This window comes from Hypanus sabinus, chromosome 30 (genome assembly GCF_030144855.1).
Source record: "Hypanus sabinus isolate sHypSab1 chromosome 30, sHypSab1.hap1, whole genome shotgun sequence".
Classification (NCBI taxonomy): Eukaryota; Metazoa; Chordata; class Chondrichthyes; order Myliobatiformes; family Dasyatidae; genus Hypanus; species Hypanus sabinus.
In genome coordinates, this window is record NC_082735.1 from 26,408,962 (window position 1) to 26,425,834 (window position 16,873).

The 16,873-nt window shown below is 38.7% G+C and overlaps 1 protein-coding gene across 1 annotated transcript in view; it reads left to right on the forward strand.

The window, feature by feature from the left end:
- The window catches only part of LOC132383464 (microtubule-actin cross-linking factor 1-like), a 509,885-nt gene that overhangs the window by 468,824 nt on the left and 24,188 nt on the right, over positions 1-16,873 (forward strand). The window contains exons 90-97 of the mRNA XM_059954443.1: positions 303-491; positions 1,923-2,019; positions 4,213-4,382; positions 8,505-8,667; positions 9,335-9,489; positions 10,018-10,092; positions 13,536-13,553; positions 15,440-15,466. Coding sequence (XP_059810426.1) covers positions 303-491; positions 1,923-2,019; positions 4,213-4,382; positions 8,505-8,667; positions 9,335-9,489; positions 10,018-10,092; positions 13,536-13,553; positions 15,440-15,466 — 894 coding nt within the window. The remainder of the gene's footprint in view (positions 1-302; positions 492-1,922; positions 2,020-4,212; positions 4,383-8,504; positions 8,668-9,334; positions 9,490-10,017; positions 10,093-13,535; positions 13,554-15,439; positions 15,467-16,873) is intronic.

Here is a 16,873-nt window from a genome sequence, read left to right on the forward strand (position 1 = left end):
CTCAATGTATATCATGCCTTCTAATAAGAAGAAATAAAGCTTTTAACTACTGAAATAGAATTCCACTTCATCGACTTGATTACAGTGATTATTTGTCTTAAATACTGTACTTAGTGTTCAGACATGTTTTGTTCCTGTGTAGATTTTAATGAAGAAATGCAGTCCAAAAATTCAGACTTACAATATACTGCGAAAAAAATTCTTTTACAAGCAATTGATCTCTTCAAAATCAGCTTTCTCTAATGTAGAACTTTGTTAATCAAATAAATATTTATAGTTTTCCCTGTCAATTTTGTATCTAGGTGCTGACGTGGGCAAAGCAGCACCAACAAAGGTTGGCATCTGCACTGTCAGAGTTGGTTACCAATGCCGAGTTGCTGGAAGAGCTGTTGGCCTGGTTACAGTGGGCTGAAACTACACTAATACAAAGAGATCAAGAGTCTATGCCAAAGGAAGTTGAACAAGTCAAAGCAATCATTGCAGAACACCAGGTACACACAAAGCTGTACAGCCAAAGAACAAGTATATTAATAGTAACAAGTTGGCTTTTGAAACCTTGTAAAGCAATTTCTGCATTTCGTCTTCAGCCACTCTTGTTCCTTTCCAAAATTCATAACTGATCAAATGTCGTTTTATTCTTGCTGAAAATAAACAGCTGAACTAAAATGTTGCTAAGTAGAACTAAATTTGGAGTGCACTGGATTTCCATTGTTGAACATTTGTTCCAAGCAAATGACCAACACCTATAGAACAGCAGTATTGCTCATTCCTGGTAGTTCTGAGGCCTTAAAAAGTTTATTCACATTATGAGAGTTTGGAATCTACATTAGGCCAAACTCAATGGGGGTGGAGGTGTGAGGAGGGCAGTATGGGGTAACAGGTTCTTACTGGAGCAAGTACATAGACAATTTTAATGGCTGATCTATTTTCCTCTCAGCCCCAATCTTCTGCCTTCTCCCTGTTACCCCTTCTTGCCCTGACTAAGCAAGAATCTAACAATCTCTGCCTTAAATACACCCAATGAGTTGGCCTCCACGGCCACATGTGGCAACGAATTCTGGAGATTCACCATTCTCTGACCAAAATTCCTCCTCATTGCCGATCCAAATGGACGTTCTTCTATTCTGAGGCTGCGTCCTCTGGTCTTTGAGTCCTCCACCATTGGAAATATCCTCTCTACATCCACATTCAACATTCAATCAGTCTCAATGAGATTATCCCCCTCTCATTCTTCTGAACGAGTACAGCCCCATAGCCATCAAACACTTCATATGATAAACCTTTCAATTCCGGAATCATTTATGTGAGCTTCCTTTGAACCCTCATCATCAGCACATCCTTTCTTAGATAAAGGGCCCAAAACTGCTCACAGTACTCCAAGTGAGGCCTCACCAGTACCTTATAAAGCTTCAACGTTACATCCTTTTATATTTTAGTCCTTTCGAAATAAATGCTAACATTGCATTTCCCATCCTCACCACCAACTCAATCTACAAATTAACCTTTAGGGAATTATGCATAAGGACTCTCAAGTCCCTTTGCACCTCTAATTTTTGAATTTTCTCTCCATTTAGAAAATAGTCTACGTTTTTATTTCTTCTAGCAAAGTGAATGAGCATGCATTTCCCGACACTATTCCATCTGCCAATTCTTTGCCCATTCTCCAAACCTGTCTAAGTCCTCCTGCAGGCTCTCTGCTTCCTCAACACTACCTGCCCCTCCGCCTATCTTTGTATCACCCGTGTCTTAATTATCAGATGAGGATTAATGTCTGGAAAGATGTGTTATATTTTCCTTTTCTCAGAGTGTAAGAGTCTCATTGATTCACCATTCAGCTTAGATTAAGTAAAGGTGTCAAGTATTTTTAGCTATTGAGGCCTGTTCACTTTTCCTGTTTAATTTTTTTTTATCCTTTTTCTCAGTCTTTCATGGAAGAAATGACTCGGAAACAGCCAGATGTGGATAAAGTTACAAAAACATACAAGCGGAAGGCAGTGGAACCATCACACGTGCGAGGAAGTAAGCCTCTTTCGTTCAAAGGAAGGGGGAAATAGATTGCAGATTAATCATGGAAGAATTCTCCAAAGCTATGATTAGGGATTTGGTCATTGTTTACAAGATGAATGGGTGAAGTGTCTCGTGTAGTATAACTACCAAGTGTTGTATGATCTCATTGACAGTGTGGTCAGGAAGGAGAAAAATTACCTCTTTATTCGCACACTGAACGAAAACATCCACTGCAGGGACAGGCCTTGGTGCAGGATAGCTCATGAATCACTACTTTAAATTGTTGCATCCACAGTGCAGCTAATTAGGGAGCTGCACATTTTTAATCCAGCAACTGCAGATTAAGGCTTTGGGAACTGGGGGTGAGTTGCACATCACTGGTTCCCATTCCCTAACCGTCTCGTGTGTACAAAGTATGTATGAAATTGATCCAGCTAAGTTTCTGGGGAATGTCAATCCCAGGGTATCGATGATAAGTATCTAAAAATGACAGCAAACTGTTCCTTAGCTTGCTTCATGAAGAGGTGAATAACGTTCGTGAAGTTGTTTTTTTCATAAACACCAGCTGCATTGGTTAGTATTTTAGGACAGTACAGTAGCATAGTGGTTAGCCCTATGCTTTACAGCAGGGGTCACCAACCTTTTTTGCACCGCGGACCGGTTTAATATTGACAATACTCTTGTGGATGGGCCAAAGGTGGGGAGGTGTTAAACACGATCGGAATACAGCGGTACTCGAAGGAGGTTCCTTATGTCCAGTCTATTCCGCGACTTAGTTTACGTGGCTTTCGGCACTTGCTTCTGTCCTGCTTGCTCATGTTTTTTCCACTCAAAAAACTCAACAGGTTTGTCTTTAAGTGCAGGGTGCTTGGACTCAGGGTACCGAAGCAGTTTTGAGGGCTTCATTGCCTCATTAGACAGCCCAAACTCTAGCCTTCCGCCTGCCTGCCCGCGGTCAGATGCCTTGGTCAGGTGCAGCTAGTCATAGGTGGGGTGAGAGGACAAGGTCAGGGCCAGAGGTCCCTGTGCCGGGGCCGCGGCAGCTGCAGTCCAGGGAAAGCGATTGACCAAGCGAGGAGTGCGACAGGGCGCGTGCCCGCCCCACTTGTAGGATCTATCAGCCGACAAAAGTTTGTCTCGAGGTTTGACTTTCAGTAGATCATAGCGAGGTAGCTGCTCTGCTACTTACAAAAGCCTGAACCCAAATTAGGTCGTCTGTGAATATTTTAGCACCAGGTTTCCCACGAACATTCGGTGTGGTAAACAGGTTCAGAGGCGGCGCCAACCTGTCCGCGCTCCAGGCCAGTAGCAACGGCACTTCTCACCAGCGATGCGAGGCCAACCAGTGATCCCTGGTGCAAGGGTATCACTGCGTTTAGACGACTGATGACCTCACGTGCGTTCAAGTTCAACAGTGGGCGTGACAGGGAATGAGGAAAGGTGCAGCTGACTCATATCGTTTCATACTGCCAAATCATATTGTTTCCTCGCGGCCCGGTGATTGGGGACCACTGCTCTACAGTACCAGTGACTAGGATTCAGTTCCTGCCTCTGCCTGTAAGGAGCTTGTACCTTCTTCCCATGACCACATAGGTTTCCTCCAGGTGCTCTGGTTTGCTCCCACAGTCCAAAGATACACAGGTTGGTAGGTTAATTGGTCATTGTAAATTGTCCCGTGATTAGGCTAGGATTACATTGAAGGATTGTTGGGTTGCGTGGCTTGAAGGCTTAATCTGCGCTGTATCTCAATAAATAAATAAATATTTTTTTTTGATTGAAGTATTTTTTTGAAATGCCGTAGCCTCACAGTACTAGGTCAGAGTGGCTTGGTAGCCTAGCAGTTAGCACAGTCGCTTTGCAGAGCCAGCAATCACTGACCCCGGTTCAATTCCTGCCACTACCTGTAAGGAGTTTGTACATTCTCTCTGTGACTGTGAGGGTTTCCTCCCACATTCCAAAGATGTACGGATTAGGATTAACAAATTGTGGGCATGCTATGTTGCCGTGGAAACATGGCAACACTTGCGGGCTGCCCAGCACAATACTCGCTGATTTGAGTTGACCCAAATAACACATTTTACCGTATGTTTTGATATGCATGTGGTAATCTTTACTTTCTATTTCGAAATAATAAGACCACAAATTCTTTGAATATGCTAGCATTTAGAATATTGAGCACTCACAATCTTTTTCTGCGTGTTGCAGGAAAACCTTTAAATCAAATGGCTAATCCACCCGCCCCCACGGCTGTCGCAGCACAGACAGAAGCAAAAAATCCCCAGGTTAATCTACTCTCCGGCAGGTGGCAGCAAGTTTGGTTACTAGCGCTGGAGAGACAGCGAAAGCTACACGACTGTCTGGACCGGTTGGAGGAAGTAAGTCTATAATATAGCGCTTCTATATAAAGGCCGTTGACCCAAAATGTTAACTTTCTTCTCTTTGGACGCTTGAGCTTCTTATTTCAGATTTCCAACATCTATGATCCTTCACAAGGTTAAGAAATAGAAGACACAATAAAGCTCTTGGACAAAGAATCAAAAGAAAGAGAGGAATGAGAGAATTGATGCTCTGTCTTTGTTTCATATCCACAGTTGCTACTTAACCCGCTGAATATTTCTAGAAATTCCTTATTTGACTTGTGAGAGAAGAAATTATTCCTGTTTGTTTGTTCTATTAAAACCATTCCTTACGTAGACAGTTGCATAACCTAAGGGAGCAATCAAACTCCACACAGCTAGTAATTCTTGGCATCATGCTTTTATATCTTTTCTCCACGCTTTCAAAGGCTTTGCTGTCTTTCCTAATTTACTCAGAAATGGACACGGTGAGATGAATTGTAACGGATAAGCATGAATGAATGGGTGTGGATAATCGTCAGAGGGTAGGGGGAATAAGACAAGCTAAAGTTCGAAGTCAGTTTATTATCAAAGTACATGTATGTCACCATATACAACCTTGAGATTAATTTTTTTGTGGGCATACTCAATAAATCTATGGAATAATAACCGTGACTGAATCAGCAAAAGACATTCATCCAGAGTGCAGAAGACAACAAACTGTGCAAATGGAAAAAGAAGAAATAATAGCAATAAATAAATAAGCAATAAATTTCAAGAACATGAGAAGAGTCCCTGAAAGTGAGTCCCCTTTGGTTGTGAAAACAGTTCAGTGACAGGGCAAGTGAAGTTATCCCCTTTGGTTCAAGAGCCTGTTGGTTGCGGGGTCATCAGAAACTCAGCTGCTCTAACCGCCTTCAGTGTTTACAGGAGCAGGGTAAGGGATGGGAGGACAACCAACTTACAGAGAACGCATTGACATTTTCAGTGGTTTAGTTGACTTGAAGCTCCTAATTTAACTGGCTCTGAAAATTGTAGCTAACCTAATTCCCCAAGGTGTGGGAACACCTTTGGAGAGGTGTGGTGGGGTCGGGGAGAAACAAGTCTGGGCTAGGAAACCTTAAACCCGGCTATCAAACCTCTCCCAGCTACTACATCCATGTGTTTCCCTTCCCTTCTCCCACCCTTCGCAGATCCATCCCAGTCCACACCATTGTGAAGTTCTATTTATTCACGCACCCTCCTCCCAATGACCAACCTGAGTAATAGTCTTCCCTCAAATCCCAGATAACTCCCCACCTTTCTGGGAATTGCAGCTCACACACACTGTGGAGGATACAGCCTGGTACCTCACAGGCAATTGAGCATCTTTACATGGAGTGCTGCCACAAGAAAGCAGCATCCAACATCAAAGACCCCCACTGTCCAGGCCATGCTCTCTCCTCGTCACTATTATCAGGCAGAAGGGTACAAGAGCCTGAGGACCCATACCACAAGGTTCAGGAACAGTTATTACCTTACAACCAATAGGCTGCTGAACTGACATGGGCAACTTCGTTCACTACAATTCCACAACCTATAGGCTCACTTTCAAGGAATCTTTGCAACTGATGTTTTCAGTATTACTTTTTAGTTACATAATTTGTCTTCTTTGCACATTTACTATTTGCCAGTCTCTATGTATAGTTTTTCATAAATTCTGGTGTATTTATTTTCTTGTAAATGTCTGCGAGAAAAGGTAGTATATGGTAACATATGCATACTTAGATAATAAACTTTACTTCAAACTTCTGTGTGTCATGGTAGAGATCTACAATATTGTGCAAAAGTCTTGCAGTGATGCTAGAAAGTTTACAAACCCTGTCGAATTTTCTCTATTTCTGCGTAAGTATGACCTAAAATGTGATCAGATCTGCATGTAAGTCCTAAATCTAGATAAGTTGGACCCAATTAAATAAATAACACAAAAGCATTATATTTGTTCATTTATTTATTTATTGAGAAAAATTATCCAATATTACATGCATTGGTTGAAAAAGGCATGTGAACCTTTGCTTTCAGTAACTGATGTGACCACCCCCCCTCCCCCCATACAGAAATCACTTCAACCAAAGCACTTCTGGTAACTGTTGATCAGTCCTGCACATCAGTTTGGAGTAATTTTAGGCCATTTCTCCTTGTTAAAAACTGCTTCAGCTCTGGGATGTTGGTGTGCTTCTTTACACAAACTGTTTGCTTCAGGTCCTTCCACAACATTTCTATCGGATTAAGGTCAGGACTTTGACTTGGCCATTCCAAAGCACAAATTTTCTTCTTTTCAAACCATTCTTTTGTTGATTTATCTTTCGGATCATTGTCTTTTTGCAGCATCTATTAAGTTTCTCTGCTACCCTGACATTCTTCTGTAAAATGTTTTGATACAATTTTGAATTCATTATTCCCTCAACAATTGCAAGCTGTCCAGACCCTGAGGCAACAAAGCAGCCTCAAAGCATGATGTTCCTTCCACCAGGCTTCACAGATGGGATGAAGTTTTGGTGTTGGTGTGCAGTTCCTTTTTTCTCCAAACATAGCAATGTATATTTCTGCCAAAAAGTTCAAATTTTGTCTCATCTGTCCACAGAACATTGTCCCAGAAGCGTTGTAGAACATCCAAGTGGTCTTTTGCCAACTTGAGCCAAGCAGCAATGTTTTTTTTTGGAGAGTAGTAGTTTCCACCGTGGTATCCTTCCATGAATACCATTCTTGTTCAGTGTTTTTCTTATAGTGGACACATGAACAGAGACCAGCAATTTGTAGAGATTTCTGCATGTCATTTGCTGTTACCCTTGGGTTCTTTTTCACCTTCTTCAGCATTGTACATTGTGCACTTGGTGTGATCTTTGCAGAATCTCTCTTAGGGAGAGTAGCAACAATACTGAGTTTTCTCCATTTATAGACAATTTCTCTTTCTGTGAACTGATGAACACTCAGGACTTTATAAATGCTTTTGTAGCCATTTCCAGCTTCACGCATCTCTACAATTCTTCTTCTAAGGTCTTCTGAAAGCTGTTTTGATTGCGGCATGGTGCACATAAACAGATCTTTCTTGAGAAGAGCAGACTCCGTCAGTAACATGACTTCGACTTTTTTTATAGGCAGGACATCTCTACAACCCTCGCCTCCAATCTCATCTCATGGTTGGAACACCTGACTCTAAATAGCTTTTGTAGAAAGCATTACCCCAGATGTTCACATACTTTTTCCAACAAATACATGTAATATTGGATAATTTTTCTTAATGAACAAGTACAATGTTTTTGTGATATTTATTTAATTGGGTTCTCTTTATTTAGTATTAGGACTTGAGTGAAGATCTGATCACATTTTAGGTCATAATTGTGCAGAAATTGAGAAAATTCTACAGGATTCATAAACTTTCTAGCACCTCTGTGGGTGCCCCAGATTTTATATGGTTTTAAATGGTATGGCCTCCACAGAGCCCTGATCTCAACATCATCGAGGCTGTCTGGGATTACCTGGAGAGACAGAAGTAAGAAAGTCTGCAGAACTGCAGCAAGTTCTCCAAGACGCTTTGAACAACCTACCAGCTGATTTTCTTATAAAACTGCACGGAAGTGTACCTTGGAGAATTGATACAGTTTTAAAGGCAAAGGGTGATCACACCAAATACCGATTTGATTTAGTTTTTTACTGTTCACTGCTCTTCGTTGTAAAATTATTTTGATATTTAGAAACCTTTCATTAACTTTGAAAGCATTCTTGCTTTACAGAACTTTTTTTACATCTGCCTAAGACTTTTGCACAGTACTGTACCTGGCCCTGCAACAATATCAAGAACTCATCCCATTCCACAAGATATCTCTCAAGTCAGGCTGACGTTTATCAATTGATTCGATTTATATCCAGCACTGTGGTTATGTAGTTTGTCCTCATAAACACTTGAACTAAACCCCATATCAGGCCTAAACTAGTGATTTCCATGGGTTCTTTTCATTTCTGTTTTGTCTGTTTGTAAAGCTGAATAACTCAAACCTTCTGTTTTCTGTTTTTTATAAAATCTGATATCATTAGAAAATCTTTCTAACAGCAATGCCCAGTTGTACTTTGGCAGTGAATTACATTTTCAGCTCTTGAATAAAACTCCTCTTTAAATTTCAGCTGAAAGAATTTGCCAACTTCGACTTTGATGTGTGGCGGAAAAAGTACATGCGATGGATGAACCATAAGAAGTCCCGAGTAATGGACTTTTTCCGGCGCATTGATAAGGATCAGGATGGAAAGATCACACGGCAGGAATTCATTGATGGAATCCTCTCTTCAAGTAATTGAAATATTTTCCACAGTTTATTAAATTATAAAGTGTTTAGATTCATGAAGGTGTTCCTTTAAAGTTACATTAGTTGGACAATATATAATTATTTTACATTGAATTTTAAAGTTCATTGCTAATATTAAAGCAGACATAATGGTTTTTTTTATAAAAAGGCAGGGTCTAGACTGAACAAAGATGCTGCATTTGCACACTTGGTTTAGAATAGCAAACTGTGGTTCACTCTGGATGATGCAGAAGTTGTTATAAATGTGGCTCAAGATGGCAGCTGAGCATTTAGAAGGTGGTAAAGGAAATCCCTGGCATTTTCTCCCAGCAGTACCTCTTTCCTCACCTACCACCACCCACCCTAACATACAGAATTTCTGTCTCAGTGGGTAAGAGATGTGCTGTTCACTGTCGATCATCACTCTCCAGTCCCCACAAATAGAAGGACTATCCTTTGTTTAAAGAATTGTCAGTGATGCTGAGGAAAGTAACTGTATCACTGCTTGCATTACATCACTTGTTTTTTTTTAATTTTGCTTCTTTAAGGCCTTGTACTCCAAGTTAGATACGGTATCTAATTGACTATGCACATTTTGTCTCTAGAGCAATAGCATCGCACTTCCATGAAATCTGGTATTTTAAGTTGTCTGATCTTGTGTTTCTATTTCAGAGTTTCCCACTAGTAAACTGGAAATGACTGCTGTCGCTGACATTTTTGACGGAGATGGAGATGGTTACATTGACTATTATGAATTTGTTGCTGCACTTCATCCAAATAAAGATGCCTATCGGCCTGTTACCGATGCTGACAAAATCGAGGATGAGGTTCACAATTCACTATTTTTACTTGAATGTAGTTGTTGTCCTAGCTTGAGGTTAAGTAGAAAAATTCATGAAAGTGTTTCAAATTGGAGAAGGGAAGTAGGTTGTTATCCAGAAGATAGAAATTCTTCAATTTTATATGGGGGGAATTTTAAAGAAACAGAAGTCAAGTGTAAATAAAGGCAGGAGAGTATCAACTGGTCCATCAAATTTGTGTAATTCAACCACGGTACAACTTAATCAAACTTAATTACCGTAGACCCATCTGTCCTCCCTCAGCCTATTTTCTCACCAGTCTCTAGAAGCCAAACTAAACCAAACCTGCTACAGGAAACCATGGTAACCAAGCCTGAGCTCCTGCACGTGCTGGAACTGTCTTCACTGCTTTACTCTTCTAACTTCAAAAAAAAATGTAATTGTATTGTGGAAGTCAGTCACTTACAGAGAGCTATTGCATCTTACCAACGTGTAGACAGTTTTTTTTTGTTTGTAGGTAATAACGTTTGAACATTTTCGGTTTCTAATTTTCAGGTGACTAGACAGGTGGCACAGTGCAAATGTGCAAAACGTTTTCAGGTGGAGCAGATTGGAGAGAACAAGTACAGAGTAAGTAAATAACTAAACTTTGAAATAAATGCATCATTAACATTTGATCAAGTTTTATAAAGCATATTCATAAAATAATTGAAGTTGAGATCGATTAGGTTTGAGCATTAACAGGAACTGTTTGAAGGAAATAATCTATAGAATGCGCTGAATTTCAGAACTTTATGTTATAAGTGGGCTAATAGTTCAGATTATGCTGGGACAGGCATGAGGCCCAGAGTTGCTGCCCACAATCCCTATGTGCTTGCACTTCCCTGGTCCTAATGGCCAAAGGTCATCTGTCAAAGATTCCATCACATTACTGGGACATTTAAAGATAATTAAATTTGAAATATCTTTTGAAAAAATGGTTTTAGAAGTATTGTTAAAAGTAATAAAACATTAAAGCAAAATTAATTTGTTGCCTTCTTAACTGCAAGCCAGGAATCCCATTTGAAATGGGATGCATTTTGTATCCTCTGTCAGCTCTGGCTTTGTGTAGGAGCTGAATGACACTTTTCCATTACATAATACTGAAGAACCCCTTCAGGACTGGGCCGTGCTTCTGAATTCCATGAGGAATTGAACAGCAGAGTGTGGAAACAGATTTGGTCCCCCAAATGTTCAGCATGTGAGCATAAATTCAGGAGTTACCCTTGTTCTAGATTTTCCCACAAGAGGAATCTTCACACATCCACCCTGTTGAGATCTTAAACATTTCAGTCAAGTCACCTCTCATTCTTGCAAATTCCACTGGATACAATCCTATCCCTGCCTAATCTTTCCTGATAAGATAATCCACCTATTCTGCCCACTGAGGGTCATTATCAGTTGTTTGAGACATGGGTCAACTACTTTTTTAAAAAAGACAGATAATGCTCCAAGCATATTCTTTGAAGTGTTCTGTCTTCAGAAAATATACTTCAAAGAAAACAAAGATTGTCTACAAACACTGTAGATAGTAAATTATGCATTCCAAGTCAATAAGAAATCATTATCAGTGAATCTGTTGTGCTTTTGAAATACACTTTGAGCTCCTTTGAAATCAGTGATACTCCTTAGCTGCTCTCTGTAATTAAGTGAAGCGAGGAAAACTTTAATGTCCTCCTCCCGCCCTGATAGGATTTAGAAATATTCAGTTTAAATGTAACTATTGTTGAATGAGATCGTCAGTTCATAATACAAGATGGAATAATTTGAGAAAAAGTAATTTCATTGAGGGAGGTGCTGATGGGAAAATGTATTTTCTGAAGAAATTTCGGATAGACAAACAAGGCGTCATTATTTCTCCCTGGGAAATTTCTTCCTAAAATGATAATCATGGAAAAAGAAGAGGCTTCTTTGGGTTAAAACGGAGGCTGATTTCAACCGTATAATTCAGCAGGGTAAAAGTAGATTGGGAGCAGCTGCTAGAAGGAAACACTACATCTGATAAGTAGGTGCTTAAAGGCAAGGTGGGAAGAGCTCAGAATCATCTTGCCTCTGACAATGCAAAAGTGGCAAGATCAGGGAACCTTGTTTTAGCAAAGGAAATTGAACAAACATAAGAAGGAAGCCATCAGGCATGGGCATTTGGATGTTTTCAGTAGTGTAGGAGAGATCTGATATGGCCTTGGTAAGCAGGATTTAAAAAATCCCAAAACACCCTTATGTATATTGGATGTAAGAGTAGCTAGGAAAAGAGTCTGTCCCCTCAACCAATAGGGAAGGTGGATAAATTCCCAGGGCCTGATGGGATCTATCCCAGGATGCTGTGGGATGCAAGGGAGGAGATTGCTGAGCCTCTAATGGAAATTTTTTTCATCATCATTGGCTGAGGGTGAGGCACCAGAAAACCTGAGGATAACTAATGCTGTTTCCTTATTAAGAAAGGGCAGTAGTGATAAGCCAAGAAATTTACACCCAATGGTCATTTTATGAAAATATTCTAAGAGACAGCATTTGTGATCACTTGGAAGGCGTTTGGGAGGACTGGTTTTGTGCAGAGAAATCCTGTCTCAGAAGTCTGAGTTGTTACAGGAACTAGGAAAACTGATGAAGGCAGAGTATTAGAGTTCTGCAATCTATTGGTGTTTAAATAGTTTTCCCCTCCTGTCAAAGTGGGTAATTTAAAATTTTCCCAGGTTGTACTTCACTTACCCGATCTTTACTCATTCACTTGACCTATCTGTATCCCTCCAGAGCCACTTACATACACCTCACAATTTCCTACCCTTCCCTGTTTGTGTCATTGTCAAATTTAGCAACCACACATTGGTGCCAGTGCATTAATGTAAATTGTTGAAAGGACCCATTACCTTGGCACACTGCTTGTTACATCATGCCATCCAGTAAAAGACCCATTTATGCTTTCTCTCTTCCTTGTTAGCCAGCTAGTATATTATCTCCTAAACCATGAGTTTTATTTTCTGAAATAACCTTTGATCCAGCAGGTTAACGGATGCATTCTGGCAAACTATACATAATGTGCCCACTGGTTCTCCGTTACACCTCCTTGGAGAATGTCATTAGAGTGGTCAAGCATTAATTTGTCTTTACAAAATCCTATATTGTCCATTGCATCTCAATTTTCCTAGTTCATTTTGCTTTTGTATCATTGCATTTGTAATCCAACTGACTCATTGTTAAATATTGTGCCTGAATGTTTAGTCATAGAGTACAGCACAGAAACAGGCCCTATGGCCCATCCAGTCTATATTCTTCCTTTCTATGTAGTCATGTAAGCTTCTCTTAAATGTTCCAATCAAACCTGCAAGCAGCTCGCTTCTTGCTTGAGTCGCCCTCTACTAGCAACACCCGTTGTCCAGTGTGTATGTAATGCGTTTTATATGCAAGTGTTTTGGAATTTATAATTATGAACTGCTGTAATCCCTACAAGATTGCTATTACTTGTCAGTGAGAGTTTAAAAAGTTGCAAAAACACAAGATACCACTTGCATTATGTAAAAGATTTGCAGAGATGGAACTGGCTATAAAATTCCTCCTTATAGAAACAATTAATATTTCTCAGATGATCGTCCTGAAAAATTCTGTTTTTTTAAGCAGCACGTTTGAGATTTCAACATGGTGTAAATTCCTGTAAAGAAAAAAAACTATAAGGAATATGAGATTCTTTAATTGGGTTCAGCATGTGGGCAGAAAAGCAGAACTTAGTTTAGAACAAAGCAGGTTTATTTTGAAACTATTTCACACTGGATGTTGCTCAATGTAGATAAGTTGAAGTGATTCCTTTGTGAAATGTACAACCAAGTCATTCTGGTGACAGCAAATTAGTTTGGTTAAATTAAGTGTTCAAAGTTAAGTTGAGAGAGAAGCTTGGATATCATAATTTGTATCACCATTAGCCTGATAAATTCAGTGGTATATGTTATGTCACAATGTTAGAATCCTACTTTTGAATGTGCTTATTAGTGTGTCTAAAATATATTTTTTTCATTTTCTTCATATTGTCTTGCTGCAAATAGTTCTTCCTTGGAAATCAGGTATTGTGTACTCAGTGTGTTAATTATATATTTGTGGTGTGAATCTGCACTTTGATCTGCATGTAAATAGTCTTTCTCAGAGCACCTAGAAAAATTCTGTCAACCTTTCCAATCCTATATTGACTGAGTGTAAAATAAAACTTTGATTACTTATGAAATAATGATTAGGGAAGTCAATATTAAACATGCAAACATTGTCAGTAAATAATTTTCTTTGTGCTAGGAATTTGTTTACTGATCATAATACTGAATTATATCCTAAGGCACTCAACATTCAAACGAAATACTGCAGAGGGTGTTCCAATACAGAATTAGAGAACTTCAGATTTCTTCTGTATCAAAATATTGGCTAATAATTTATCCCACTCCTAATTAGTGCCTAAAGGAATAAAATTTGAGCCCTTCACATGAAGCATTTAAATAACATCAGTAAGGAACAATAAAATTGGTAAAGCACGTTTCAAACCGTTGAAGGAATTTTCAGATGCTCTTAGTTTTATTCTACAGGAGATCCCCTGTATAACTGAACGGTGGTTGAGCCCATGGTGAAAATACTGACACACAAATTAGTTTACTCTGTATGCGTGAAGTTTTGATCGCTGATGAATCAGGAGGTTAATTAAGATTACTAGATTAATTTTAAACACAAGAAAGTCTACAGATGGTGGAAATCCAAAGCAACACACACAAAATTCTGGTGGAACTCGGGAATCAGCAAGTAAGGCAGCGTCTATGGAAGTGAATAAACAGTTCACCTTTTGGGCCAAGACCCTTCTTCATTCCTGACCTGCTGAGTTCCTCCAGCATTTTATGTGAAATTAGAGTAATTTTACAGAATCCTTCTGATTCAATATACTGGATCTTCACGTATGTAAGATAAACTATATCACACAGTGTTTAATCTAGCTTTAAAGAGCCATCCCTTTCAGACATGTACAGTTTACAGCTGCATAAGTGTATCCACTCAAGTAAAAAGTTATGCATGTTGAACTAAACTGTTCAGAAATTTTAATTTGAAGTGTACATCATTAATTGAAGTGTTTTAAAATAATTGATTTTTGAATTTTATTATAACAAAAGTCTCGTCAAAATTTGTACATATCTGTATGCACTCCTCAAGATGCTAATAAGACCATAATGAGACATAAATTTGTTTGCAGGGTTGTATAAAGGTTATAATTTTTTTCGGAACACTGTGTGATATTTTGCACCTCACTAGTTTTTTTTAAAAAAGGAAAGAGCTTGCTACCAGATTTATTCACTAATGTGGAATGAGCAAGAAATGTCATCACATTCTATTTAGCTAAAATTATAAACTCCCTATTGAGATGCACAATATATAAATCATGTATACAATTCATCATCTCAGGATTGAAAAAAGAGTACGTTAGCAGCATGATGTTGGATAATTCTGGTGGCATATCTTCAGTATAAAAAAAGATTTCTTACCCACACTAATTACAAATTTGCATGCCCTGTTCTGTTATGCATGCATTGAAGCGCAGACTCAAAATCAAGATTATTAAGCAACTAAGTCTATACCCTCCTCTCTCCACATACCGTAATATAGTCTTGGATCTAATGACTAATAGCTTGTGCTGATTGGTACCTTGGACAATACAAGGTATGCTGTTTCCAAGCAATACTAGGGAGCAAAATAATATTTCCCTACTTTAGAATGTCTATAGAAAATAGATCACTAATATTATAATCATTCTACCTCAACACATCATGTGATTGCTGTGAATTCCACACTGTGCAAAATAATTTTAATTGACATCTGTACAGAAAGGGAAATCAAAGGCACTTCTCCCACTCTTTATGAATATTTCAGCCAACACTTCTTGGAAAAAAATTACTATTTGAATACTTTAATTCTTTTAAAGGGTTCCGGTACAATAGCCTTTATAGGAGTAAGTCTGTCTCTTTTATGTTATTAATGAAAGGAACTGTGTACAGAAATTAATTATCCTCCATGATATTTATATGTTATTATATGGGCTTGTTATCAAATGGCTATTGAGAACTCCTGCAGCTATCTTTTGTTATTTAGTTGTCCTTTATTTATTGAAGTTTAAATGCATGCTTTACCAAAATACTTATTTTTTTAATTTGTTAATGACCCTCCTTCATACAACAATGTCCTGGGCAGCTAGGATTCTAAAATTTTGAGATTGTGCGTCCAAGGAACGCCACGGACAAGATCCTTTGATGCGTGAAGGAAAACTAGTATCATCACCAGTGGTACTAATACAAACTTGCAAATCAAAATGACACATGGTTCAGCATGTTCAACGAACACAACAGTATTTGTAAATAAGTTACTGCAATGCATGGGGTAAACTTGCCACTGAAAGGTTCATGTGGCAATGTTCACCATTACCCACCCCCTTTGTTGCATACAGTATGTGAAATAATTTTCTTTGGTAGCTCAGAAACAGTCACATAGGCAATGCAGGTGCCATTTGTGCCCATGTAATAAAATTTGTTAGTTGACCTTTTCCACGACCACGAATGTACAAATATTCATTGTGATTTAAATTTAATTTTAAGCTGCAGTTAGTAAAAATCACATTTTTTAAAAAAATTTCAAGTCTTTAGAGTGATAAATATGCATGACACATCTGGTGACAACGTGTAAAATCTACCACACAACCTCTTGCATGAAGTGAAATGCTGATAAATGAGTTAAACCAGCATTGTGTAATTACACGGCATAGAAGTGCCGTCTTTGTGAACTGAATGGAGAAAATTTCCATTCAAAGATCACTGTAAAGTGAAGCTTCTTCAAACTTAATGTTTTTGAATCTAGGCATGTGAATTATGTATGTTTTTTCATATATTAAATGTTATGAAGCATAACAAAGAAAGAAAACAGCTTTCAATATGGCAGCCATTGCTGGTTTAAATCATTACTACTCACCTGAATTAACCTTAGATGTGGTGTAATGGACTTTCTAATTCAATTCTGGTTTAAAAAAAAATCACCCAAGGCAGTAGTTTTCCACTGGCCACTAAAGCAATTTTCAAATTGGAAGAATTTCTCCCTTTTTTGGCTGAAACACAGAGGGCAACAATCCATCAGGGGCTTCTAGACTTATTTTTCTGATGCTTTGACTGGTCATATTAATGATGGTGATTTTTTTTATCTAAACAAGTTATTTGTCCTCTTTATTTGCAATGTCACTGGAAAGGGCTCAGATCTTTTCAAGTATTGGATCTACATTGCTGACGAGCAGAAATTAGCGCATTATATAAAAAAAGAACTCCCTACTTGTATTTTGAAGCTCCCTACTTGTATTTTGAAGCTCCAGTGGTCA